The sequence below is a fragment of the Suncus etruscus genome, chromosome 20, assembly GCF_024139225.1.
Source record: "Suncus etruscus isolate mSunEtr1 chromosome 20, mSunEtr1.pri.cur, whole genome shotgun sequence".
NCBI classification, from domain to species: domain Eukaryota; kingdom Metazoa; phylum Chordata; class Mammalia; order Eulipotyphla; family Soricidae; genus Suncus; species Suncus etruscus.
In genome coordinates, this window is record NC_064867.1 from 40,709,143 (window position 1) to 40,736,018 (window position 26,876).

General features: G+C 52.8%; 1 protein-coding gene across 3 annotated transcripts in view; it reads right to left on the reverse strand.

The window, feature by feature from the left end:
* ITPR1 (inositol 1,4,5-trisphosphate receptor type 1) overlaps nt 1-26,876 on the reverse strand; it is a 215,091-nt gene that overhangs the window by 49,236 nt on the left and 138,979 nt on the right. For all 3 annotated transcript variants that reach the window (XM_049766351.1, XM_049766350.1, XM_049766349.1), the window contains 11 exons: nt 24,356-24,488; nt 22,689-22,873; nt 12,460-12,640; nt 11,672-11,925; nt 10,317-10,517; nt 9,674-9,784; nt 5,944-6,039; nt 4,182-4,304; nt 3,845-3,949; nt 2,631-2,823; nt 810-932 (listed from right to left, as the gene is read on the reverse strand). In XM_049766351.1, the coding sequence (XP_049622308.1) occupies nt 810-932; nt 2,631-2,823; nt 3,845-3,949; nt 4,182-4,304; nt 5,944-6,039; nt 9,674-9,784; nt 10,317-10,517; nt 11,672-11,925; nt 12,460-12,640; nt 22,689-22,873; nt 24,356-24,488 (1,705 nt within the window). The remainder of the gene's footprint in view (nt 1-809; nt 933-2,630; nt 2,824-3,844; nt 3,950-4,181; nt 4,305-5,943; nt 6,040-9,673; nt 9,785-10,316; nt 10,518-11,671; nt 11,926-12,459; nt 12,641-22,688; nt 22,874-24,355; nt 24,489-26,876) is intronic.

A 26,876-nucleotide genomic window follows, 5' to 3' on the forward strand; every position in this document is an offset into this window, starting at 1 on the left:
ACCCGCCAGCCACGGACCAGAAGTTTCAACAATCCTGATTTTAGGATACCAGAGCAGAGACCATACCCAGAATACTTTCAGGGAACTAGATTCCAGGCTCTCAGGAAGGCTGAGGTGATGCACATCACAGAGGCCAATGGACCCAAGCTTGGCCGCTGTCATGGAACAACCCTTCTGCCACTCCTCCCCACACTATCCTGGACTACAAGGGTGGGCCTGGGACCCCTGAGTGTAGCTCATTCCTGGATCTCCCACACTAAAATAGGAACAGTGCCCCTAAACCTCGGGGGGCAGTAGCCCCTCAAGGAACCTGCTGGGATGTCCAGAAACCCTTTAGCATCTCATTTGAGGCTCTTGACTCACAATTAATTCTACCATGAGGAGTGTCTTCTGCTGCTGGGGTCCCAGCCAGACCTGAACATCAGACCTTCGGACTCAATGGACAAAGCTGCTTACAGAAGGGGTCAGCCTAGGAAACAGGCCTCATGGGGACACTGACATAGTCTTAGTAGATGGAACAGGACAAGAGGATATGACACATGTGTCCTAGCTGTGGTCAGGCCAGCTGTTTCCAGTCTCCCCGAGAAAGAACAATCTAGATCACTGCAGATGGTCCTAGCATGAACTCCTGGCACCGCCATCATGAGAAAAAGCCCTTTGCAGGTCTTGGCTAGCCCCACACTGGCACAAGTTGGGAAATCTGGATGTTTTTGGGGGGCAGTTCCCCAACCCAACTACAGGGCTGCGGCTGCTCTTGGCTGTTCCTCTTGCCTGGGCAATGCCACCCCAGACCCCACCAAGACACGTACCTCCACGGGCTCCTCGGAAGGGGTAGAAGAAGGCCACAAGCAAGTTCATGAGCACAGCCAAGTTGAAGGAGATGCTGCTCCAGAAAGACATGTTTCGGGCACACCAGTACAGCACGGGTTGGGCTGTGGACAGAGACAGTGCTGGATGCGAGGTCTAAGACCCTAACGTCCATCCTGGACCACCACTACAGGATGGGCTGAACAGGGATATGGGTTCCAATCTTTTCCGGCCAATGCACACCCCAGGAATCTTCTTCAGGAAGGTATTCACGGAATCTGCATACTTGACTCTTCTGCTGGGAAAACTTTGGGGGGCATGGAGGGGCAAGAGGATGCACAGAGATTTAGGGGTTCTAGCACCCACCAGGGTTGAGGGACAGCAGCGATGTCTAGGGAAAGCCAAGGATTCAATTTACTTTCAGCAGAAGCGTGAGCCCAGCTAGTGGGGTGACACTCAGAGTGGGTCCCCATTGAGTGGCCACAAAGATAGCACCCCCTCTGCCACTCAGGTGTCCCCAGTCCCCTGGTCCTACTGTCCCTGCTGTCAGCACCATCACTGTGGTCACTGCCCTCTCCTTATCTGCACTGGTGGCTAGGAGACTGAAGTTTTTAATCTCATGACAGCTGTCTCATTCAGAGCTGCAGGGAACCAAGGATGCAGGACACTTGACCCCACCACCTCAAGGGGACCCACGTAGCCACAGTTCCATCTCAGGTCTCTGTCTCTGTCCCTTCCTGAGCCCCAAAACAGCTCCACAAAGTGGCCTTCCATGGGGGAACTGCCCGCAGGGAAGGACAAACGATCTAGTGGGTGGCCAGAGATATTTCTGGAAGAGTCTGAGTTCCCCCCATCTCTCCCCAACAAGTTCCCCAAGTTGCTGGGAGGGGCCCCAAATCCAGGGACCTCAGTAGTCTCTCAACCCAGGCAGCTCTGTCCTGATTTGCTTGTGTCCATGGGGAATACATGATGTCTAAGGATGATCTAAGCTGCCAGCACTACCAACGGGCATTTGGCTCAGGGACTCAGCCCAGCTAAGTGTGACCCTGTCAGTGGGCACAGCTGCTGTCCCTGCTGGCTAGGGAGTACAGACATAGCTGCCCTGCATCAGTATTGGCTTTTCCAGTAGGACACAGATGTGCTGAGGCCATGCAGAAAATCTTAGGGGGCCTGAGCCAGACCTGCAGGGGACAAAGCCCTGGTCAGCCTCATCTGAGATGGTTCATGCCAGGGGCTCCACAAATGGATCATCCATGGCCCGGCAAAGCCTGGAGCCTACGAGGGCCTTTCCATGGTCGTGAGCACCAGGGTGAGTGAGGTGGACAGGCAAAGCCCTAACTGACAAACTTTTCCTGGCCGGAGCCTCCAGCGTACAGACCCAAGAGGACCTCAACTGCAAGTGGGGCTCAGTCCAGGAGAATTCTGGAGTTTGGGGGGCAGACAATGAGGTAACCCCAATAATAAATGACAGGGTGAGGTCAGGTCTGGGGTCCCAGGGTGGGGGCACTCAAGAAGGTTGGTCTGCTCCAGGAAGAAATTCTTGGATTGGTTTTTGTTTTTGTTTTTGTTTTGGGCTACATCCAGCGGCACTCAGGGGTTACTCCTGTCTCTGCATTCAGAAATTGCTCCTGGCTTGGGGGACCATATGGGATGCCGGGGATTGAACCCACGTCCGTCCTGGGTTAGCATCATGCAAGGCAAACTCCCTACTGCGGTGCTACTGCTCCGGCCCCTGAATTGGGGTTTGCCATCATGGCAGCCGTGGAAGTCCCAGTGAGGGGAGACACCCCTCACCACCGGCACCCAGGACCCCGAGCCCTCACCCCGTAGCTTCTTCTGCCAATTCATCTCATTGAAGAGGTCCTCCGAGCGCAGGAAGAAGTCGTTGATCTTGCTGCCCTGCTCGTCGCGCTCCGTGGTATAGTAGATGCGCAGTTTGGACTCCTGCGTCAGGAACTCACAGATGCTGGGCACGGGGAACACGATCTGCTCCATGGTTCGGTCCAGGCGCACAATCTGGGAGGAAGAGATTGGGGGTGAATGGCCAAGGAAGGTCTAGCTCTATGCATGTACTGGAAACTTCTACCTGCCTCGCGGATGGCAGTGGGACTGACCAGGCAGAGTCCAGGGGGGTTCCCAGCAGGGGTCTTCCTGCATCAGACACTGCAGCAGGCATGGGGGTCTCCCCAAAAAGTCTGGAAGGGGGCAGCCTGGCTCCCTCCCTCTGGCAACCCCACCACACTGCTTGGCACAGGCTCTATGAGGTTTTTTAGGAGTACCCCATGACGCCTTTCTGAGACCAGTCTGCACCCAAGGTCATGCCCAGAACACCCTCTCTCGGCTTCTCAGAGACTGAAACCGAGTTCTGCTTTCTTCCCTGATCTTTGTTCCCTCAATGGCAGAAGATGGGGGGAACTCGAGGAGTGGCAGGCGCCCCCCGCTTTGGGTCACCGGCTCCCACCAATGCCCCATCTAGCTGGCTTGCTGACCAGGACAGCCAGCCTGAGAGAGGCCACCATGGGAGCCTGCTTGTAGGAGGAGACTTTTCTGAAATCTGGGTCAACTGACCCCCAGCTGGCTTCACCCTGGCACCCCCAACTCAGGAGAGTATTGGGCTAGGTACAGGGAACAGCTGGGGCCTGTTTTCGGGGGCTTTTGCATGTCTCTGGTCTGACTTCAGACTTCCCTCCTGGCACCTTCAGCCATCACTCCCATCTCCCCCAAAAGTCTCTGCTCTTGGGGCCAGAGTGATAGCACAGCAGTAGGGCATTTGCCTTGCATGTGGGTGACTCAGAACAGACCTGGGTTCGACCCCTGGCATCCCATACGGTTCCCCAAGCCTGCAAGGAGTGATTTCTGAGCAAAGAGTCAGGACTTACCCCTGAGTGCTGCCGGATATGGCCTCCCCCCAAAAAAAGTTTCTGTTCAGTGGTATGGCCACAGAGCTCTGCTTCAGGCTCCGTAAGAGCCCTCAGTGGTCCCTAACCCTGGTGCCGTGGGGCTGGCTGGTCCGAGGATGCCACCCATGGAGACTCACCTCAATTTGTGCAGTGTGCTTGGCGTAGAACTCCAGGGCTTCGTCCCCCTCAGCCTGCGCACATGGCTTCAGCATGCTCTGCAGCTCCTTGTTGTGACGGGCCAGCTGCAAGGATGCACCGTCTGTCTACATCCATGCCTCCAGCACAGCAGGACAGGGCACCCCCTATGGTGTTGCTGAGTCACCCCCATCCCCACCATCATGGCCCTCCAGGTGTATCAGATGAAAGAGGCAGGTAGTGGCCGCAGGCTGCTCTTCCACCCACCCCAGCCCAGACTATGGTAGCATCTGCACCTCCAAGGTGGGGGGACTCTGCCATGCGGTGTAGACGGGATACCTGATGGGCCAGGATGTAGATGTTGTGCCCCACGTTCCGGGGGGAGGCCGCCCCGTCTTCACCATTCTCCCCGTCCTCAAAGTCCACTTCGCCCTGCAGGTAGGCCTTCTTGATAACCTCCACCTGCAGGGGTGGGTTTGGGGTACCATGTTGGTGAAGATGGCCCCAAGCAAAGGTGTCTTGGAGCAGAAAATGCCACCAAAGCCAGTGAGATACCAGCTGTCTCTTTCCTGCTCTTCCAACTTTCCCAGTCCCATTGCCATCTCAGGGATATTAGTGTTGCCCATTGCTTTTTTAATTTGGGGGGCCATACCCGGTGGCACTCAGGGGTTCCTCCTGGCTCTGTGCTCAGAAATCCTGGCAGGCTTGGGGGATCATATGGGATGCTGGGATTCGAACCACTGTATGTCCTGGGTCTGCTACATGCAAGGCAAATGTCCTAGCGCCATGTTGTCTCTCCGGCCCGGTGCTGCCCATTCTTGTAGAAGCAACTGGAAACCACTTCTGGGCCATGGTCTGACCGTCAGCTCATGGGTGCATCCAGGCTGGATAGGTGCACTAGGTTTGGGATATTATATCCTCTCAGGGAAGCAGGAGGCCAGTGGGGGGCAGAAAGAGAGTCCAGTGGGCAGTGTGGGTCTTGCACATACAACTTAATTAGATTCGATGCCCAACAGTGATCGCTGAGTGCAAGGCCAGGAATCAGCCACCAAGAGTGATCCCTCAAACTAGAAATAAAAAATTAGCAGGAAGGCTACGAGATAGCATGGAGGTAGGGTGTTTGCCTTGCATGCAGAAGGACAGTGGTTCAAATCATGGCATTCCATATGGTCCCCAGAGCCTGCCAGGAGGGATTTCTGAGTGTAGAGCCAGGAGTAACTCCTGAGTGCTGCTGGGTGTGACCCCAAAACAAAACAAAACAAATTAGCAGGAGCTCAAAATTGAGCCATATCTCTGGGTGAGGATGTATCACACAGCTGGGACTGGTCAGAAACTTAGATCTGTCCATGGCATTGGGACTTGGGGGCTCAGACAGGGTTAGGGCATTGTGGCTCAGCACTGCGCTGTGGACCCCACTGTCTACTCCAGTGGCTCAAAGCCTCATGCCTAGCCTAGCCTGTGCTCCTCCATAAAACACAGGAGTGACCCCTGAGTGTATGACCAGGATTGAGTTCTGAGTGCAGAGTTAGGAGTTAGCCCTAAGTCCTACTGACAGTGACCCCTGAGCACAGAGCCAGCAGCCACCCCGAATAACACCAGGAGTTTGGTAGTAGAGCGAATAACACAGCAGAGAAACCTAAGCCTGCTGTTCAGGTGGCTTCAATGGCTGCCATATCCTGGGGCTGTGCTGGCCTGGCTTATAAACTTATAAACTGCACCCCAAAACACACAGACCGTGCTTTTCCAACACGAAAAGCCTAGAAGAACATCAGCCTTTGGACGTCACAAATATTAGTGACCCAACTTTGGGCTCCAGGGAGGATTATGAAACTTCCACTTTGCACACTGCCGCAATATCCATAGCAGAAGAGAGAAGCGAACAGGAGGGAAGAGGGGTGCTGAACCCAGGGAGGACCTCGGCACCTAGTTATGCTTCAACGAGCCTGCGTGATAGGACCCCTTCTCTGTGGGAGTCGATGGTGGCCAGGACCCCCAGGGAGAACTGGGGGAAGCGCTTTTTTGCCCCAATTGCAGGGGCATCCATGGGAAGTAGGTTCTCCATCCAGGCTGCCCCATATGGTCTTCCCCACTCTATACTCACCAGCTCCTTGGGGCGCATGTTATAAAGAATCCGCTCGGCATTCTCACTGTCATGGCGACTTTCCATGATGGCCAAGAGCAGTTTGGAGGCGTTGTTCTGATGAGAGAAGAAAAGGAAGAGAGAGAGCATGAGCCAGGGTCCCCAATGGATAGACCCAGAGCTGTATGTCCTGGGGGTGAAAGGCCCACAGATGGGGGCACAGAAGGATGGGGCAGCAACCATGCCTGGTCTCTGTCCATCGAGGCTCAGCCTTTGAATTCAGCTACCAGTGGCACCATGTGTCTTTTTAGGGCACACCTCTCCCCAATCACACATTGACACCCCCTTATTCTTTCTTTAGCTTTATTACTTTATTGAAAGATTTGATTTGATATAGGGCTGGAGGGACAGCACAACGGTAGGGCGTTTGCCTTGCAAGCAGCTGATCCAGGACAGACAGTGGTTCAAATCCCGGCATCCCATATGGTTTCCCATGCCTGCCAGGAACAATTTCTGTGCACAGAGCCAGGAGGAACCCCTGAGCACCGCCGAGTGACATCCCTCCACCCCAAAAAAAGGATTTGATATAGACTGAATAGGGTTGTAGAATCATCTGGACCTGCAAATTTAATACAACCCAAAGAGAATCTCACAACATTATTATATGAATGTAAATAATATCATTATTTTTTTTTCTTTTGTTTTGAGGGGCCACGCTCAGCAGTGCTTAGAGATATCACTGGCTTAGTGCTCAAGATTACTACAAGGTATTCACATAGTAGGTGACAAGTATTGAATAAGGGGTTCCCTTGGGTTAAGTGTGTGATCAATCTACAGTACTCTCTCTCTGTCTGTCTCTCCTTTTTTTCTCTCTCCCTCCAGTCCCTCAATAAATTCATTTTGATTTTTTTTAATTTTTTATTTTTAATTATGAGAACAAAGATGCAAAGAAAGAGGACAAGGTAAAGTTGCAGTGGAAGGACAATCACCCATACCATAATTCTCAGAAGAAGTCCCCTTGCTGATATCTTAACTTTGAACTTTCAGCCAAAGAACATTAAGATAAATAAAACAGAATCCATGTACAATTACTTTGTCCCTCAAGTCCCCAGATTGTAACACATTATAATATTTCTTAACAGCACACAAGGCAATCTAAAGCCATAAAACTTAGGTAACTCCTTAAACATTAGAGGCATAGTATTTTTTACATTTCCATGTACATGCATATTAGCTTAAGTTAACCTCAAATTTTAAGTGTTTTTTTTTTTTTTTTTTTTTTTTAAGGATTAGAGTCAAAGGAGCACAGTAAAAACGGTGTCAGAGTGGCAATTGTTTGCATAGGCCCACCAAAATATGAGGGGCATGGAAAGGAATAACCATGGCCTAAATACAAAGAGTCCCTACCCCTGAAGTTTCCTGGCATAAGACCAACTCTAGGCTCCAGGCAAGCTAGATCGTCCAATGTCTTGGGTTGGACGATCTAGCTTGCCTGGAGCCTAGAGTTGGTCTTATTTTGATTTTATTTTTAGAGATGCCAAAGATCAAACTCGAAGCCTTTTCTACGCAGGGCAAGGGCTCTAATGTATTCATATCCTTGAAATCGTAACTTATTAAGTGTTTAATGTGCAAGTGCAGAAGACTGCATAGATAACAGTATTAAAAAAAACTGTATTTATTGATTCATTGACTGGTTGTGGGGCCACACCCAGCGGCGCTCAGGGGTTCCTCCTGGCTTTGCACTCAGAAATTGCCCCTGGCAGGCTGGGAGACCATCTGGGATGCCGGAAATTGAACCAGGTCCCTCCTGGGTTGGCTGCGTGCAAGACAAATGCCCTACTGCTGTGTTATCTCTCCAGCCCCTTTAGCTAACAGTATTAAAGAACAGCCAGAAAATCGGTACTACCCAAATTCAAGCACTACTACCAAATTACAGAAGAGATTGGGGAAAGAACATTCCAATCTATTTATGGAACAGAATACAGAGCACAGAAACAGATCCATAATTGTGATTTGATAATACAGGGAAGCAAAAATATTTTTAAAAAAATAATAATTCTGGGGCCACAGTGGCTAGGGCATTTGCCCTAGAGTGAACTCATGTCTGATCTCCAGCATACCATATAGAATCTGGAGCTCCACCAGGAGTAATTACCGAGTGCAGAGCTAGAATGACACCCCCTTAGACCCACACATCTGCTCACACACATCTGCAAGCCCACAGCCCCCTGCAGGCTCTGGTTTCTAAGAACTGGCTGGTCCCCCTCAGAGCATGCCCAACCTCCAGTTTCTGTTCCCCATTCAGTACTTAGGAAAGTGGTCAAGAAGCTTAGAGGCCCACAGTCATCCCCTTAATAAGGGCTGATTTCCCCAAAAAATACAAGAGGCCAGGCCAGAGAGATAGCACAGCAGGACGGTGTTTGCCCTGCATGTAGCCGATCTAGGGCAGATCCTGGTTCGATTCTCAGCATCCCATATGGTCCCGTGCCTGCAGCCAGGAGTGACCCTGAGTGCAGCTGAGTGTGACCCCAAAACAAAAACAACAGGCCCCAAGCGCAGCTCATAGGTAAGTGCTACAAGCATGTGCGGCCTCGGTGGACTTACACAGAGTTTTGGGATTTGGGGGAACCTCTGAGGTCCTAAGAGAGGGATAGTATCAGCTTCCCTTCAGCCCAGGATCTAGGCAGAGGTCCTCAAACTATGGCCCGCGGGTCACATATTGTATTTGTTCCCATTTTGTTTCTTCACTTCAAAATCTATGCAGGAATTTGTTTATAGTTTTCGTTTTTACTATAGTCCAGCCCTCTAACCGTCTGAGAGACAGTGAACTGACTGAAACCTTGTTTAAAAAGTTTGAGAACCGGGCCCGGAGAGATAGCACAGCGGTGTTTGCCTTGCAAGCAGCCGATCCACGACCAGAGGTGGTTGGTTCGAATCCCGGTGTCCCATATGGTCCCCCGTGCCTGCCAGGAGCTATTTCTGAGCAGACAGCCAGGAGTAACCCTTGAGCAGTGCCGGGTGTGGCCCAAAAACCAAAAAAAAAAAAAAAGAAATAGATTGATTGGAGCCAAAGAGATTGCAGAGAGGTAGGGCATCTGTCTTGCATGCAGCCGATCTGGGACAGACCCAGATTAGATTTCCGGTATCCCTTATGGTCTTCTGTGCCTGAGTGCAGATCCAGTAGTAACTCCTAAGCACCTCAGGGTGCGACACAAAAACAAGGAAGAAGGAAGGAAGGAAGGAAGGAAGGAAGGAAGGAAGGAAGGAAGGAAGGAAGGAAGGAAGGAAGGAAGGAAGGAAGGAAGGAAGGAAGGAAGGAAGGAAGGAAGGAAGGAAGGAAGGAAGGAAGGAAGGAAGGAAGGAAGGGAAGGGAAGGAGGGAGGGAGGGAGGGGGGGGCCAGGAAGGTGGTGCTAGTGGTAAGGTGTCTGCCTTGCAAGCGCTAGTGTAGGATGGACAGCGGTTCGATCCCCCGGCGTCCCATATGGTCCCCGAAAGCCAGGAGAGATTTCTGAGCGCATAGCCAGGAGTAACCCCTGAGCGTCAGCCCCCCTTCAGCCCTACTCAATCTGTCTCCCTGCACTGTGCCCCTGGAAGGACACACTGCTCTGGGCTCAGCTGCCGGGGGCTTGGCCACTGAGCTGCTCTGCCCTGCACCCTCCAAATCTGAGGGGGCCCACTGAGCCTCGAATCCCTGCGCAACTCATGACCCCACCAAGCCCGGCCCCTTCCTTCCTTCCTTCGTGCACTTGCCTTGAGCTCCAGCACCAGGTCCATGCGCTTCTTGCCCAGTGGGTTGATATCATTGAGGATCAGGGCCGTGATGATGTCGATGCCGTTGGATTCGTGGGTGGCGATGCAATTCTGGGGAGGACACACGTCAGCACCTCGACTGAGCGGCCACTTCACATTCATGTGGGGGCTTGCCCATCCCAAGCACGGCTCCCTGCACTGTCCCTCCACATTTCGTACAACTGCCATGTTGTTCCAGCATAGCCCCCACCTCCCCAAATTCCCACTAGCACAGCTGTGGGCCCCGTTCTATGTTCCTTTTGGTTTTGGGGTCACACTCAGCAGCGCTCATGGCTCTGTGCTCTGAAATCAAGCAAGCTCAGGGGACCAAATGGGAGGCCGGGAATCGAACCGGGTCCCTTCTGGGTTGGCCGCATGCAAGGCAAACGCCCTACCGCTGTGCTATCTCTCTGGCTTATAAGGGCTCTATTCTAGATCCATCCTAGACTTGCACCCCACCAAATGTGATCTCCAAATCCCATAGTTACATGGCCCAGAACAGTCTCCCTCCCAATCTGCACAAGGCTGCACAGGCCTAGGCCCCCACTGCGGCTGCAGTCCCCTCCTCCTTCTCCATGTAGAAGGCCCTGCCCTGCGCCCCCACCTGGTTCTCGTGGCAGGGCCCCTGGCAGTATTCGGTGAGGCTCTCCAGGGTCTGGTTAATGAGTGCCACGTTCTTCTCGTTGATGTAGAGCCCCAGAAGCCCCAGCCCGCCCGTGGTGCTGCCGCAGATGCAATCCAGGAACTGCAGCGTCTCGCACACCAGGTTGTAGTTGGTCTTGTTGTTCTGGCAGCGGAGGAAGTTCTGGGCAGAGAACAGGGCACAGAGAAAGAGATGGGGGAGAGAGGAGGAAAATGGGGCGTGGGAGACAGAAGTGAAAAAATGGCGTGCAGGAGGGAGACAGAGAACAGGGTACAGAGAAGGAGATGGGGTACAGGGAGAGAGAGGAGGAAAATGGGGTGTTGAAGACAAAAATAAAAAATGGGGTGCAGGAGGGAGACAGAGAACAGGGTATAGAAAAGGAGATGGCAGACGGGGAGGAGGAAAATGGGGCGTGGGAGATAGAAGTGAAAAATGGGGTGCAGGAAGGAGAGAGCAAAACAGGGTACAAGGGAGAGAGGGGGAAATAGGGGATGGGGAACAGGATGCAAGAGAAGAGTAGGGAAATGGAGAGTGGGGGGAAGAAGAGGGGAAGAGAAAGAAAACAGGGTATGGAGAGAGAAAGAAATGGGGTGCAGGGGACAGAGAAAGAAATGGAGCATGGGGCAATGGGGGATCCATTTGACTAGAAGGGGCTTATGCAGGGAGTACTGGGGAACAGAAGAGCCCCATGTGGCCAATGTGTGGCCAGGTGTGGGGTGCAGAGAACTGGACCATGCCCTGGTGACATTCAAGGGGTGACCTCTCAGGGCAATGCGGTCTGGGCAGGCCCCCCCACACCCCATAGCCAAGACAGACGGCATCCACCACACCCTGTTTCCCTCTCTCCTTCCTGCACCCCATTTTTCACTTCTGTCTCCCACTACCCATTTTCCTCCTCTCTCTCTGGGTCCGCCATATCTCCTTCTCTGTACCTTGTTCCCCGTCTCCTTCCTGCACCCCATTTTTCACTTCTGTCTCCCACTCCCCATTTCTCTCCTCTTTCCCCCTGTATTCCATCTTCTTCTCTGTACCCTGTTCCTGTCTCCCTCCTGCACCCCATTTTTCACTTCTGTCTCCCATGCCCCATTTTCTTCCTCTCTCTCCCTGTACCCCATCTCCACCAGAGGGGTAGGTCTCAGAATGCTGAGAAGGGTCAAGGTTGGAAGTCAAAGGCCACCAAAGTAATGAAGTTAGGAGGTGGTGGGTGCGGAGAAAGGAAGCGTGGGGGCCAGTAAGGGTCTATGGCAAACTGGGGGGGGGGGGGAGAGCATGGCAGCTAGTGAGGGGCCAGGATTGTGACTGGGTTTGAGGCCCACCTGCAGGTCGCGATTGTGGTTCTCACACAGCAGCTGCAGGAAACGCAGGATGGGCTGCATGACTGTGACCACAGCACTCATCTCTAGCTCGTCTTTGGTCTTGTCTGCCGTGGCCTGCGTGCCTTCGGCAGCCTGGTAGTGGTCGTCGGGGTCGGCCTCTCGGCGGAAGGTGCTCAAGGCCTTCCTGGTGGCGGCCGATGCCTCCAGCAGCTGCTCGCGGGCCTCCTCCGTGATCTGGGGGGACGGCTCCTTGGCTGCAGGTAGGAGATGCTGTCAAGGCTGGTTCTTGGGGCCTCCAAGGATAGAGCTATGCACCTCTTTCACTGAGCTCACAGCCACGAAGTTGTGAAAACACAACTGGAGGCACAACAGCCTGATCCCTATTGGCTGTGTCCCCCTCAATACACACACACACACTGACGCCAGGCATTGCAGTGTGACCCTTGAGCCAAAGGGGGGCAGGTGTTCGTAGATATTGTTCGTAGGTGCTGTCTACAGGGATATGAACCTATTTTCAGCCCTAACCGAGTGTGAGTTAGGAGAAGGTGATGATGGGCTCCGAGACATACAAACCCACAGGGCTGCAGCATATTCAGGGACCCAGGAAGGGGTTAGTGGGGAGCTGTGGCCCCAGGGAAGAAGGACCCCAAGTTATGGAGGCCAGGAGTAGGTGCATCCGGGTGTGTGAGGAAGTGCGTTTATATATGTGTGTCTGTGTTGTATGTTTGTGTGTGTGTGTCTGGGTGTGTGTGGGTGCATCCGTTTGGATGCAAGTGTGGTCCCCTCACCTTTCTTGCGTGCAGGGGCATCCCTGTCCGCCTCCTCATCCTTCTTCTTATTCCCTAGGTCACTTGTGTTCACAGTCACCGTGGCTTTGATCTCCTGCTGGGCCACTTTCATGCGGTCATAGAACACCTTGAAGAACTTCTCTGACTTCTTGTCTTCGGTCAGGCGGCAGAAGAAGGAATGCTGCGAAGGGAGCATCGTGTCTACTATGCGGGGGGGACCCCGCTCAGTGCCCTTGCTTGCCTCTGTGCCTGGGCCATCGGGGAACCCTACCCAGTATCCCTGCGTGCTTTTACAGCCAGGGCCTGTGGGTCCATCACCCCTAGGGCCAGTATGGGTTGAAGTGTTCCCACTACATGCACCATCAGATGCACAGTTGCTCTTGGATGAGCATGAAGAGAACCCCAAGGTGCTCCGGGGGGAAGGCACAGGCATCTGGGATGACTGTGTATGGCCCCGCAAGGCAGCATAGGTGGTGGGGAACCGCTGGTGTGACCCCTGCCAAGGCATTTCTGGAACTGCAGTGGCTGATCACGTGCAGACGTATGATGGGGCTCTCCACCTCCAGCCCCCCTCAAGTGCCACACCTGGGAGCTAATCACACAGAGATACAGGAACAAAGTGCCACCCCCTCCCACCTTTGGGGGACACTAGCCCAGGAAGCAACTAGACTCCCAATGCCCCAACCTCCTCCCCATGCTGAGTCAGCAGTCTCATGACACCTGCCCCAGGGACACTGTCACTCGTGTTTGCTTACAAGTCATGTGTAGATGGGCCCCCCTATTCTGCTCACTGTCCCTTTCCTGATGCTCCTTCTTCCCCACAGCAAGGCCTCCTCGTTCTGTGTGCCCCCAAGTGCCTAAGATCCAACTCTTCACTGAGTTCAAGCATGTAGCTCTTTCCTTTTAAATTCTGATTATTTTATTCCCATATTATTTCATTCGATCACCAATCACCACTCCTCACTCATGAGTCCATCCATCCATTCAACCAACCCACCTTCCTTCCATCAGTTCATCCAAGTATCTGGCCCCAGCTATTTTTGACTTTCTGACTCTGCTCTTAGAAATTATCTGGGGGCAAGGCAGGAAAATGGGGGGCTTCTAGGGTAGGTGAAAAAGAGGGTGGTGAGACAGAGCTTCAGACCCCATTTCTGTCCTTTCCCTGCAAAGATAGCATTCCTTCAGCTTTTTGTCAGTTTGGGTGAAATTCTGGAGATAAGGTAGCTTTTGACAGAGCATCTGAACCCCAAGACTGAAAGGTTACAAGCAAGGAACAAAGAGAACTGGGCACCAGGTCATGCCCTGAGCAAGAGCAGGTACAAGATGAAAGCTGCCCCCAGGCCTGGGCCAAACTGTCTACAGAATCTGGCCTCTGTGTGGACCTGCCTGTCCATCCCCATCTGGCATCACAGAGATAGGGACCAACATCCCTTTGTGTTCTCTCCTGCAGGCATTTCCCGTGGCTTCCTGGCCCTCCCTGGGGTGGACACAGAGGCTGACCAGAACAGGACCCTGTGAAGCTAACCTCACCTAGTCCTGATGTGGGAGTTCAGCCCTGTCATTGAGGTGTCCATGTGACAGTGGTCTGGAGTGGGCACAGCCAGCCTGATGAAGGGGCACTGCCAAGGCTGCTTGGCCTGGCATCTCCACCCTCTGAGGGTCACTGCACTTTACCCAGTCCTTCGGCACCACTCACTGCCTGCTCAGGAAGAGAGCAGAAGACACAGTTCCAGGCCTTCTGGTCAGACCCCAGTCCTCCATATGATCTATACATTGCTACCATACAAAGGTCAACACAACAGCCAAATGACGACCAGTCCCGAAGGGCAGGACAGCAGAGAGGCCAGGGGCCAACAGGGCAGCAGCTCAGGAAATATGACTTGGGGCCAAAATGATAGCACAGAGGTAGGGCGTTTGTCTTGCATGTAGCCAACCCAGGAGGTACCCAGTTCAACTCCTAGCATCCCATATAGTCCCCTAGCTTGCCAGGGGAGATTTCTTTTTTTTTTTTTAAAGAATTTTTTGGGTCACACCCAGCAGCTCAGGGGTTCCTCCTGGCTCTACGCTCACAAATCGCTCCTGGCAGGCTCAGGGGACCATATGGGATACCGGTTGCGAACCACCATCCTTCTGCATTCAAGGCAAATGCTTTCCTCCATGCTATCTCTCCATCCCCCAGGGGAGATTTCTGAGCACAGAGCCAGGAGTAGCCCCTGAGTGCTGCTGAGTGGCCCCTCAAACCAACCAATAAATAAATAAATAAAGTTTAAAAAACAAAACAAATTAAGTCATGACCTGCAAAGGGCATGAGGGGACCTGGTGTTGACTCTCAAAGCGGGGCTGAGACAGGGGTTCAGTCAGGGACTGGCTGGGATCTCTGCTGCCCCAGGACACACAGATGGCTGGGTTCTCTGCCCATCCATGGGGGACAGGCCGAATCCTTCTCCCCTAGAAAGCTCCATCCTTAGGGTCAACATTACCTCGTGGGTCTGGAATTCTGGGCTGTTCACAGCTGCCTCAGGAGCAGCTTGAGGGGGGCTGTGGCCTTGGATTACTCAGACACCCGAAAGCGACTGATGATAATACAAGCTGCAGTCTGTGGTGAGGTTTCCCCGCTTCTGTCCCCAGGGTAGCCTCTAATGCTCTGACTTCCCTTCTCCTCTTTCCAGCCCTCCATCTGCAGGAGCCAGAGAAGAGTCCCCTCCACCTCCATCATGGTTCCCAGGGGCCAGAACTGTAGCCGTCTGTCCAGGTAGGACACGGCCCAGTGGTTTCCCCACCGGTGCTGGCCTTGCGATGGGCAGGAAGGAGACAAGTCCAGGCCTGGACACACATCAGCAGCCACAATCTGGGTCACAGGCATGACCCGTGGCACTGAGCCATGAAGCCCAAAGGAAGCTTCTAGAGTGGGGCTCGCAGTCCAGGTACCACCGTGGACAGCATATGGGACTGTACCCCAGGGGTCACTCTCATTGTATCATCATGGTCTGAGCCCACCATGGAGCATCCCAGGGGGTGAGTAGGATGAGTTTTGTTTCCTGAGTAGGTGTGATTCAAATAAGAAAGCTTGCATAGGAGAGGGCGGGAGAGAGGGAGAAGGAAAGCAAGGGGGTGGAGAGGAGAGAGGGAGAAACTGGGGAGAGAGAATAAAGGGGGGGGGAGGAAGAGAGAGAGAGAGATGTGGAGTGGGGAGAGGGAAAGACGGAGAGAGAGAGAGGAAGAGATGGATGGGGGAGAGAGAGAACAGGCATGCAGGCCGGGAGGGTGCGGGGCCAGCAGCCAGCCAGGCGCCATGACAACGCGTCCCCCCACTATCCACCCACCCTCAGCCGTGTCCCCACTGACACACTTGCGGCTCCTACCAGCTCGGGAAGGTGAGCAGAGCCGGGAGCTCATTAAATCCCTCTCTGTAGCCAGGCACAAACCTAAAAATAGCAGTTACATAAGAGCTGAGATGCCAAGCCTCGGGGCTCTCCGCATCAGCCTGACCCGTTTCCTCCACACTCAGGGCACCCCCAAACTGCCATGAGGGATCCTGGGGAAGGAGGAGGGGGTCTCAGGTCCAGGGACCTCCCAGGATGGAGGTTCCCCAGATCACCAAGGCTCCTTGCTTCTCCAACATGGGTGAGCCTCATGGATCTATGAGAGAGTGTGGGTTAGGGGCCAGCCAGAACTGGGGGTCAGCTGAATGCTGAGAACAGTTGGGGTGCTAAGGGTCAGATGGATGCTGGGGGGGTCAGCAGGGTATTGGGGGACTGAGCCAAGCACTGGGGTGTCCGTTGAACCAGGGTCTTCATAGTTCTTCCAAGGGGTCTATAGGCTACAGACAGGTGCTGCCCAGCTGGATGGAGACACCCCCTGTGCACTTCCGATGGACATAAAAACAAAAGGGAACTAAGGATGCGTGTCCGGTCTCCAGAGACTGCACAGAAACTTCGGGAAGCTTCCAGAACAATGCAAGGATCCGGTCAGTCCCTGTCCCAAAGCTCAGAGATAGTGTCCCTAAAAAGGATCTCAGGCCTGTCACTGTGTCCCCTAAGGAGCTTTAATATATTCATAGTGTCATCTTGTTCTGCCTCACAAATTGAGGCAGAAATAAGGGAGGGCCCCAAGACCAAAGTGTCGTATGAACATTGAGAAGAAATAAAAAATGATCAGACTTAGACACCAAATCCAAAGCCAACGACAACAGAATCGACACCCAAACTACAACAAGCTAGACCCAAGAGGGGACCACTTATACTAGCAGTCGGGGGTAAAGGAGGGGGATATGGGATGCATGCTGGGAAAAGGGATGGAGGGAGGACAACACTGGTGGTGGGAATGTCCCTGATTCAATGTCACTATGTATTAAAATATTACTGTGAAAGATTTGTAATCCACTGTGGTCAAAATAAAAAGTATTAAAAAAAATATACTCAGACTGTCCCAGAAGCACTGTCCCCCAGCTCAGACCCCCACAGTATTGTGTCCCCAGTTCAGGACCATAGCATCCCTGGACCCACACTGCCCGTTAACAAGGTGGAAATATTCCCGGGGCTGCTATACATGACAGCATACAGCCTTCACCACAGCTGATGTGGGCGGGAGTCGAAACACCGTGTTCCCTTAACACTCGGGCCCGGGTGTGAAAATAAAATTAAACGGGTACTTCCTCTTGTAAACAGAAGACAGCTGCACGTTTGCACCGAACGGCTACCGCCACTGTGTGCGTGTGATGCACTCGCTGGCCGGCATAGCCCCAGCCTGAATCCGAGAAACAGAATGGTGGCCTTCCCCTCACCCCCAGATCAAAAGGCCCTGACAGATGCCTGAATGTACCTGATGACCCAGAAATTCTAGGACCGGAATATCAGGGTCCCTGCACCCTCAGAACTGCCCTCCAGGGTAGATTTTAGGGTCATAGCGATGTACACTCAATTACAGGAACTGCTGAGGGGTCAGCTAGGGTTTGCAGCTGAGCTCTACAGAACCCCAGCCCCTCCTTCGTGACTCAGTTTCTCCTCTGTGCCTAGGCATCTGCTCAGCAGCACTGAGCAAAGGTGTCTGGGGGATAGAAAAGACTGTGTGGAAGGACAAGAGGACTCGCCTTTCCTCTGCCCTATGTGACTCGACTTGATGATGGCTCAAATGGTGGGGGATGTGTGATACCAACTGCCTCCTAGAGATGAGCCCCTGAAGGCTTCTTAAGACAAAAACCCCATCCTTACACCTATATTCATTGCAGCACTATTTACCATAGCAAGACTCTGGAAACAACCAAGATGCCCTTCAACAGACGAATGGCTCAAGAAACTGTGGTACATATACACAATGGAATATTATGCAGCTGTCAGGAGAGATGAAGTCATGAAATTTTCCTATACATGGATGTACACGGAATCTATTATGCTGAATGAAATAAGTCAGAGAGAGAGAGAGAAAAACGCAGAATGGTCTCAACTCATCTATGGGTTTTAAGAAAAATGAAAGACATTCTTGCAATAATAATTTTCAGACACAAAAGAGAAAAGAGCTGGAAGTTCCAGCTCACCTCAGGAAGCTCACCACAAAGAGTGATGAGTTTAGTTAGAGAAATAACTACATTTTGAACTGTCCTAAGAATGAGAATGTATGAGGGAAATGGAGAGCCTGTCTAGAGTACAGGCGGGGGTCGGGTGGGGAGGAGGGAGATTTGGGACATTGGTGATGGGAATGTTGCACTGGTGATGGGTGGTGTTCTTTACATGACTGAAACCCAAACACAATCATGTATGTAATCAAGGTGTTTAAAAAAAAAAAGACATGGGTGATGGGGCCCAAGCAATGGTGCAGCGGTAGGGCGTTTGCCTTGCACATGGCTGACCCAGGTGGGCCTGCGTTCGATCCCCGGAGTCCCATATGGTCCCCCGAGTCAGGAGTGATTTCTGAGCAGTAGGAATCCCTGAGCATCACCAGGTAGGACCCAAAAAACAAAAAGTAAAATAAAATAAAAGACATGGGTGAGAAGGCTAATGAGGATCACACAGGGCTGTCCCGAGGGCACATGGCCAGGACAGGGAGAGATAAGAAAATGTTCCCACGCACATCCTAAGTCATACATCCCAGCAGGCTCTGCCCCAAGAGCCAGGAAGCAAAGCAAGATCTCTTCCCAACATAGTGGATGCTGGTGTGTGCCTGGGAACTGGGGACGCCTCCCTTTTTATGTGGCTACTAGCTGCTGGTCAGAGAGAAGTTTCCAGAACAGGAAACACCTGACACAGGTTATGAATATGGCGAAGGCACCAGAGCTAGGAGGACGCCATGGATACCATGGCCAGGGGATAGTGCATTAGGCCTAGACGCCCTTCCATTCTCAGCCCTCAGTGGCCCGTTTCTGTCCATCTAGCTTCCGCCCCAGCTGTGGGCTCAGTGTTCTGTGCTCAGGAAGGAAGGGACACGGTGTGTCCAGAGTTCAAAAGCAAATGGTCAGGAAATACCCCCTTGCCAAAAAAACCCCAGAGACTGGCCGAGAGAATGTCAGTGCCTTGAGCTGCCCAAAGGTCATGGGCAGACGGGGCAGGACTTGAGCAATGTGGAGTCTGGGCTGTGCCAAGAGGGCACACAACCACACTGTACCCTTTGACCTCTGACCTCAGACCCCCCTCCCCAGGCCACAATAGCAGACTGGCTTCTGTGGGCGAGTGAATGTCAGGAAATGTGGACCGTCCCTAAGCCTTAAACTTTGTACAGGGAATACTGTGTTGTCATTCCAGGGTGTCCAGGGGTACCCCTGCCTGGATGCAGGACCTTGGAGGAGCTGGACTTGGTACCCCAGAGCCTCCAGTCAGCCAGAGAGCTGAGGCCGAACCTAGAAATAGCCCTGAGTGAGAGCTGAGTGGGGGTTCAGCCTGGCTTTTTGGGGACTCAGCTTTTTGAGGTCTCAGCTACAAAGCCCCTGAGCTGGGTGGGCCCCCTCCAGCTCTGGCATCTTCCTCTGCTCCCGGTCAGCAGTCCTAGTCTCTGCAGGGAGCCAGGGTCAGGGACCCCTTTGGGCTGTCCCCAATCTGCAGGGGAGGCCTCAGGCAGTGCCCCCACTTGGCTTCCAGCTGCAGGGCAAGCTGTGGGAACTCCAAAAGCCAGGATACTCCTGGGAGGACCAAAGCTGAGGTCAGAAAACACTGGCTGAGTCACCGACCTCCTCGCCAGAAGCAACACCCACTTACGTAACCCTGGCACTCGCTCCAGGCTCCCGGGGCTGCCCTTCTGCCCACCCGCCTGCCAGCCAGCCAGCCTGGGCCCCGACACTCTCTGCAGGGTCAGCGACCACACAGCCTGCTCCTGGGCCTTTCCAGAACTAGGGGACAGCCGACCTCAGCCAACCCCGGAGGCTTGCACGTGCACGAGGGAAGTGGCTGAAGTCAGGGAGCTCGGCCCAATTTCATCTGCTTCCTGGCTGCAAATCATATTTTCCAGCCAGGCTGTGGACGTGCAGGGCACAGAGCCTTCCTAAGAGTGTCTGCAGCCAGGCTTGGCAAGGACAGGGCATGGGAGGTTGTGCCACTGTCACTGGGTACAGTGGACCCCAACTCTGCTACTTCCCTAGTTGGGGCATACTCAGCAATCAATGCCAGCACTATAAATCCCCCAAATCACTCAAAAATCCCTGTAAGAGACGGCAGGGCTGGCCACTCAGGCAAAGGGGAGCAGCTGGGGAGGGGGTCTCAGTAGAGATACACACCCCCCAAGACCCTGCAGGGACCAGGAGAACAGAGGGGACCAGACAGGCAAAATAGCACACACTGAAAATGGACCAAAAAGCTAAGAGTCATATTTCCACCAGTTCTGAAGCCAGGGGGCAAATGCATATGTGGGGTGGAGGAAGGGATATATATCATATTTGGGGGGGGGGCAGGAAGCACAAGTCCCTGTTGGAGAGTGGCTTGGGTAAAACCCCTCTTTCTAGGGCTCGTAGCCACGCTGGAGTGTAGAGGGAACAGAGATCGAAGGAGCTGAGACACATGTGGGCAGGCGACAACAACACTGCAGACGGACATGGTCACCCACCAGGAGGTGGGATGCATCCCCCCAGGAAGCTCCAGGCCAGGTCTAAAGACTTCCGAGGTGCTGGCTAGAGCCAAGGCTACAAGATAAGTGGGTGCTCAGTACGCACCATCCCTCCTGATTTGGGAGTTCCTAGGAGTGAACTCCAGCATGTTGACAATGAGGTACAAAAATTTGCAGAGCTGTTATCCCTGAGACCTTGGGATTAGGATTTTTTGTTTCTCTGCCACATGCAAGCTTGTCCACTGCTTGCTCCCCTCGGCGATCTCCACCAGTGCAGCCACCAATGCCAATGGCCACAGTGGAGTCAGAAATCATGAGCTCTCCGGGTCCCCCCTTCCTAAGATGGGGTTTGGAAGAACCCCTGCTTGCCCTGGCCAGTCGTATACAAGTGAAACAGTGCTCAGAGGCCCAGTGCTGACTGGACAAGCCTGAATCATTCCCAGGAGCCCAACTTGCCCACACCTCTGGGCCCATCAAATCACAGGAAGCAAATAAACCTGACAAGCTCACATCTGTGATGGGACCACCTCAGAAAGACTCCAAGGGTCCCTGAGCCCCAGCAAAGCCCCTAGAACCAAGTTGAGCACCCCAGGAGAACCCACACTGCTGATTCTCCGCAGTCCTGGGGTTTCTTAGACTAGCAAAGCTTTAGTGTGAGTAGGAGACAAGGCGCCCCAAATTTCCAGCTTGGGAAAACCCCGTTCACTGGCCATTACAGCCACCATTCCTAAAGGCAGGGGTACAGGCCCCATACTCGAGGCCCCACTTTAGGCTCTGTGGAGTCAGGATATACTCCTGTGTATGTTTTGGAGGTCTCACCACTGGACCCCACTGTTCCCCCCACCCCCAATCATTCACAAGGGTCTGTGGGGCCTTGGCCAGATAGCCCCCACAGACATGGAGGCTCCGGCCTAAATTGTGAGCCAGGTGGGGATGATGTTGGGGTCCTCACAGTTCACGAAAGTCACTGTGATCAGAACATATTTCCAGCTCTTTCTTCCTTCTTTTTCCTCTTCATTCTCTCTCTTCTCTCTCTCCTCTCTGTTTGTCACTGAATCTGTCTCTCATCTCTCTGTCTCTGCTCTGTCTCTGGGCTCTCTGTCTCTCTCTATCTATCTATCTCTCTGTTTCTGTCTGTCTCTGCTCTCTGTCTCCCTGTCTCTGGTCTCTCTATCTGTCTGCCTCAACCCTCTGCCTCTGGTCTGTCTCTATATCTGGTCTCTCAGTCTCTATCTCTGTCTCTGTTCTCTGTCTCAGTATCTCTCTGTCTCTGGGCTCTCTGTCTCTCTCTCTATCTATCTCTCTGTTTCTGTCTGTCTCTGCTCTCTGTCTCCCTGTCTCTGGTCTCTCTATCTGTCTGCCTCGACCCTCTGCCTCTGGTCTGTCTCTATATCTGGTCTCTCTGTCTCTATCTCTGTCTCTGTTCTCTGTCTCAGTATCTCTCTGTTTCTGCTCCTCTGTCTCTGCTCTTTGTCTCTGAGCTCTCTGTCTCTGTCTCTGTTCTCTCTGTCTCTGCTCTCTGTCTCCCTGTCTCTCTCTGTCCATCTCTACTCTGTCTCTGCTCTCTTTGTCTCTTTGTCTCTGGTCTCTCTCTCTCTCTGTCTCTGCTCTCTCTATCTCTGCTCTCTTTGTCTCGGTTTCTATCTCTTTGTCTCTGTTCTCTCTGTCAAAAAAAGACAAAGAAAAAGAAGAAGGAAAAAAAAAAAAGAACACACCTCCAGATACTAAGCACTGAGAGCAGCAGGGAAGGCGTGGAGGAAGAACCCACCACTGTCCCCATGGGTGGGGGCAGCGACATGTGGTCAGATCTCCGGGGAGTCACGGTGCGGGGGGGGTGGGTGTACATGGGCATCTGCTTTACCACAAGCATAGGAACTGACACAGCACATTCCACCCTGATGGCCAAGAGCTTCTGGGTGGCCCAATTCCCTGTCCAGAGCCTGTCAGTTCACCCTCCGTACCACAGGGGATCCGGAGAGCCAGGCGTCCGCCAAGCTTTTGCCCTCGCCTGGCCTTGAGCTCTCACTCACTGAGATGTGGACTGGGTGGTGTGGAATGGGCAGCGTGGACACTGTGGTAGAACTGGATGACATGCTAACTCCTGGTCCCAAAGTTCATCCGTCCCCCAACTCCAGCTGTGCAGGAATTGGCGTAAACATCTGTAGGAGTCCATGTCTGAGGATGGGGGCCCCCAGCGTCCCTACCTGGATGGTGGTATTGCCCCCCTCCAGCAGAGCGATGGCCAACAGAATGCTCTCATGGAACACTCGGTCGCTGGCTGCGTTCATGATGAGGTCGATGACCAGGTTCGAGGCGCCTTCCTTGTCCAGGTGACACTGTACCTCGGCCAGGCTCATTTCGCCACGGCTCACGGAGCTGGGGCCTCCCCCTAGGAGGGCAGAGAGAAGGTGAGTCCCCAGAAGGATCTGGGGTGGGTTTCCCATTCCCACAAGGCACAGACTACTTCTCTTGCCACCAGGGAGAAGCTGGGAACTCTCATGGTGTAGGGCAGGAGGACAGTGTCCCCAGGACGAGGTGACATGAATGCTGTTGACTATCCTTGGCACTCCGGCCTTCCCCGTCCACACGGGGTTCCAGCAGAATCGACTGCTGACTCGGTCACTGTATATTATGGTCCCAGCCACTGTCCTTGTTTCGCAGTCCCTTGCCCTGGGTCCTACCTACAAAGTCCTACGGCAGCAGAACAGGGATGCATTCTAGGAAAAGACCTTTCTGTCTCCCCATCCCAGTCTTGGTTATGCCAATAAATAAGGGAGAAAAATGAGGGTTTGTGTCCTATCCTCCATCAGCAAGTTCTGTCTTGGATGTTTGCAGACATTGTCCAATCACAGCCTAATACTATCACCAAGTATCATGGATTTATGGAGCCAACTTGGGCACAGGACAGAGCATCTGAAACTTTGCTATGACTGTCCTGGCTATGTGGGCTTCTCTGAGAGTTGCTGTCCATCTACATCTCCTTCAGTGAGCACAGTGCTTGGAGCCCATGTCGAGACAGACCCAGGAGCCTGTTGTAGGAACTGGAGAATTTGGAAGCATCAAGATCCAGGCTTTTTCCTGGGGAACCCAAGCAGGAGATAGGCACCTCCCTGGTAGGCCAATGCTCTGGACCTCCATGTCTGCCACTGGTGGTGGTGGTGGTAGGGTCATATCCTGACAGCGGGGTTGCCCAATGTCCTGATTTTCAAGTTCCTTTAAGGCTGGTTTGTGGGGACTGAGCATCTGGGAGGCAAGTGGCTTGGAAAGGAACCCCATTTTGAACCAGGTTCAAGCTAGGATGGAAGAATTCCCAGCTTCTGTGAGTGGAGGCAGGGCAGGGGGCATCAACTGTGAGCTGAATGGTGCTTTCTCCTGCTCCTGGACATAGTGCCTAGAGCCCAAGATGCCAAGTCTCTGGATTCAAGAGGCCTCCATGGGGGGGATGTAAGGAGACCAGGTCAGGGAATCATATTTTATTCGTGGGGAGGTTCAATGTTTTGGGTCATGTGCAGTGATGCTCAGGGACAATTTTTCTGGCTTATTATGCTCAGGAGCTTTTAAGGGGTGCTATGGACTTGAACATTAATTGCAGCCACATGCAAACAAGGACCTCCCCCACCATGCACTATCTCTCCAGTACAGAACTGTGATTCATAGGTCTCCCAGCAGTGCTCTGAGTCATGGAGTCCAGGGCAGTTTAGCATCTGTCTGACCCTCGAGGACCAGTCCCCTGGAGGTACCTATTCTTCAATAGATGTGTGCCTACTGCGTGACTGAACACAGACTCTGACCAATGCACCTAAACTTTGGTGTGTGTCCCAGACGCAATCTCCCTACACACAGGGCCACAGAGACCCGGCCACCTGCCTACCTCCTCCTGCAGGCTTGCAGGCAGCTCCAGTTGACAATGGGCCATTGCCAAAGCTGGTTAGGCTCTCTCTTCTCCCCGAAGGCCGAATGTTTCCGTAGTAACGGTTCACTAGGATCTGCCTGAGCACCTCACCCTGGATCCAAAGAGGAGAAGGGGATAGGTCCAAATGAAGACCCAAACCACTAGTGTTCTGGACACACCAGAGTTGGGGATGGCGGGGTTGAGACCTGGGCATAAATGACTCGAGTGGGTCCAACGATACACACCAAATGTATGTTTTTGATGAATGCTAGATTCCGAAGTAGAACTCTTCAATATTTTCTCAGGAAATCAGATCGTTTAAAAATAAAACCGTCAAAGAAAAAGAGCAAAAACCAGCTCGTTGTGTAGGCTATTAAATATCTGACATCTTCCGCCTTTCAGCAACAAAGACAGGACACTGTGATCGTGAAGGGCCTTGAGAAAGTGCCTGGGAAAAGCCAATTAAAGTCTAGTGGCAAATGACATAATTGGCTTTCAGAGAGCAGTAGAAAAATGTCCCGGCCCAAGGAAGGTCCTATGAAAATATTAAGATTTCAGGGTAAAGAATGCTCAAAGCTGCGATGACCTGACAATGAGTTTCTGCCATGGAAATGTCCATGTGGAAGGAAAGACAGTGACCCAAAAAGAGAGTCACTAGCCACTCTGTCAGTGTAGATGGAATATTGAGGTTTCCCTGAAATGTTAAGAAGGAAGAGGGAACCATGTGGGGACAGTTGCTGAAGTTGGGTCATGGATTGAGCACTACAGAACGCTTCTACCTTTTATTGTTTGTTTTGGTGCCACACTCAGTGGGGCTCAGGGGTTACTTCTGAGCACGGATTGCTCAGAAATTACTCTGGGCAGGCTCGGGGGACCATATGGAATGCCAGGGATTAAACCCAGGGCACTTTCCCTGCTGTGCTATCACTCCAATCTGTTTCTGCCTCTTTTTGATCTTCTACGTGTGACAAGAACCATCTCTTCAAAAAAAAAAAAAAAAGAGAGAATCGTGGAAAAGGCAGTGGAACCTCTTTTGTCATTCCTGGGCCACGGGAGACCCATGAAGTTGGACGAGAGGCCTGACTTCACTTTTCTCTGCTGAGACCACTCTAACCTGCCAGGCTTAGAGGCAAAGGCTTGCTCTACAAAGACCCCAATGTAAAGTCTGATCTGGCAGAGTGTTGGAGATTTTAGGTATCCAAAATAGAGTCCCGGTGGGGGTCAGAGAGATAGCACAGCAGTAAGGAGTTTGCCTTGTATGCAGTCGACCCAGGAGGGACCTGGTTCGATTCCCGACATCCCATATGGTCCCCCAGCCTTTCAGGGGCAATCCATTTCTGAGCCCAGAACCAGGAGTAACCCCTGAGCACCACTAGGTGTGGCCCCAAAAATCAATTAATCAATATATAAATAAAGTTTAAAAAAACAAAACAAAATAGAGTCCTGTCTCCTCTACATTCCTGCCATCCCTACATTCACCTTCCAACCACCCCACAGAACTAATTTCCACCCTGGGCCATGGGAAGTTCCCACCTTCAGGGCTGGGGTTCAGAAATATCTATCATGCTCACAAATAAACTGTTTTCTGCCAGACCGTCTTGCACGGGGAGGAAAGCGCTTCCAGGAGCTGGGATGTAGCTGGCTGGGCTTAGCACTGCAGTGTCCCAGAAATGCTGTCCCCATGGCCACACAGCATAGCATAGCACAGGAAAGCCCGACTCCAGAGGACAAATGCAGCTTCCCGGAGGCGAGGGAGCCTCGGGGGAGGAAGGGATGGGCAGAGGGAGTTGTTTTCCTGGTGCCTATGTTGAGTGCATCTATCTGAGCAGCTGGCAGCAGGACCGGGCTTTGTGCCCATAGCAGACCACTGGGCTCTGAAGCTTGCAACTGCGTCCCCAAGACCCAAGAGACACAATGCTGAGACCCTGCAGGCTAGGCAACGGTCAGGGATGGGACAGCAGGTAGACCGTTGCATGCTCGATGAAGGTCAGCTACAACTCCGGCTGCAACTCTTTGGGTTGGATGCTGGAACATCATACATTGTACATTAGAGGGTGCAAACCGTTTCTGAGCAGGTTGGTGAAAGTGGACTCCATGGGCAAGACCACAGCTACATGACCCCATGGCCGGGCACCAAGCTTGGGTCACATGGGTCACAGGTCCAATCTCTCCCCGATCTCTCAGGCGGAGAAATCCAGGCAGTTGTCATAGCAACAGTGCTGCCTCCAGAACATTCCCTCAAGAGAAGCCCAGGAAGCTGCTAATTCTGCACGGTCCCATCCAGCCTCACTGCCTGCACACGCACTGTGCCACAGGTACTGGCACAAATGTCCGCACACATATACAGATGGTTACACAGATAATGCGGAGATACACAGACACGCAGTCATGTGAAGAGTCACATGGAGACACAGCTCTCTACACAAATGTCTACAGATTCCAGGTATACAGACACACAGAGATGTACAGACACATAACCACAAACACACAAACATAGAGA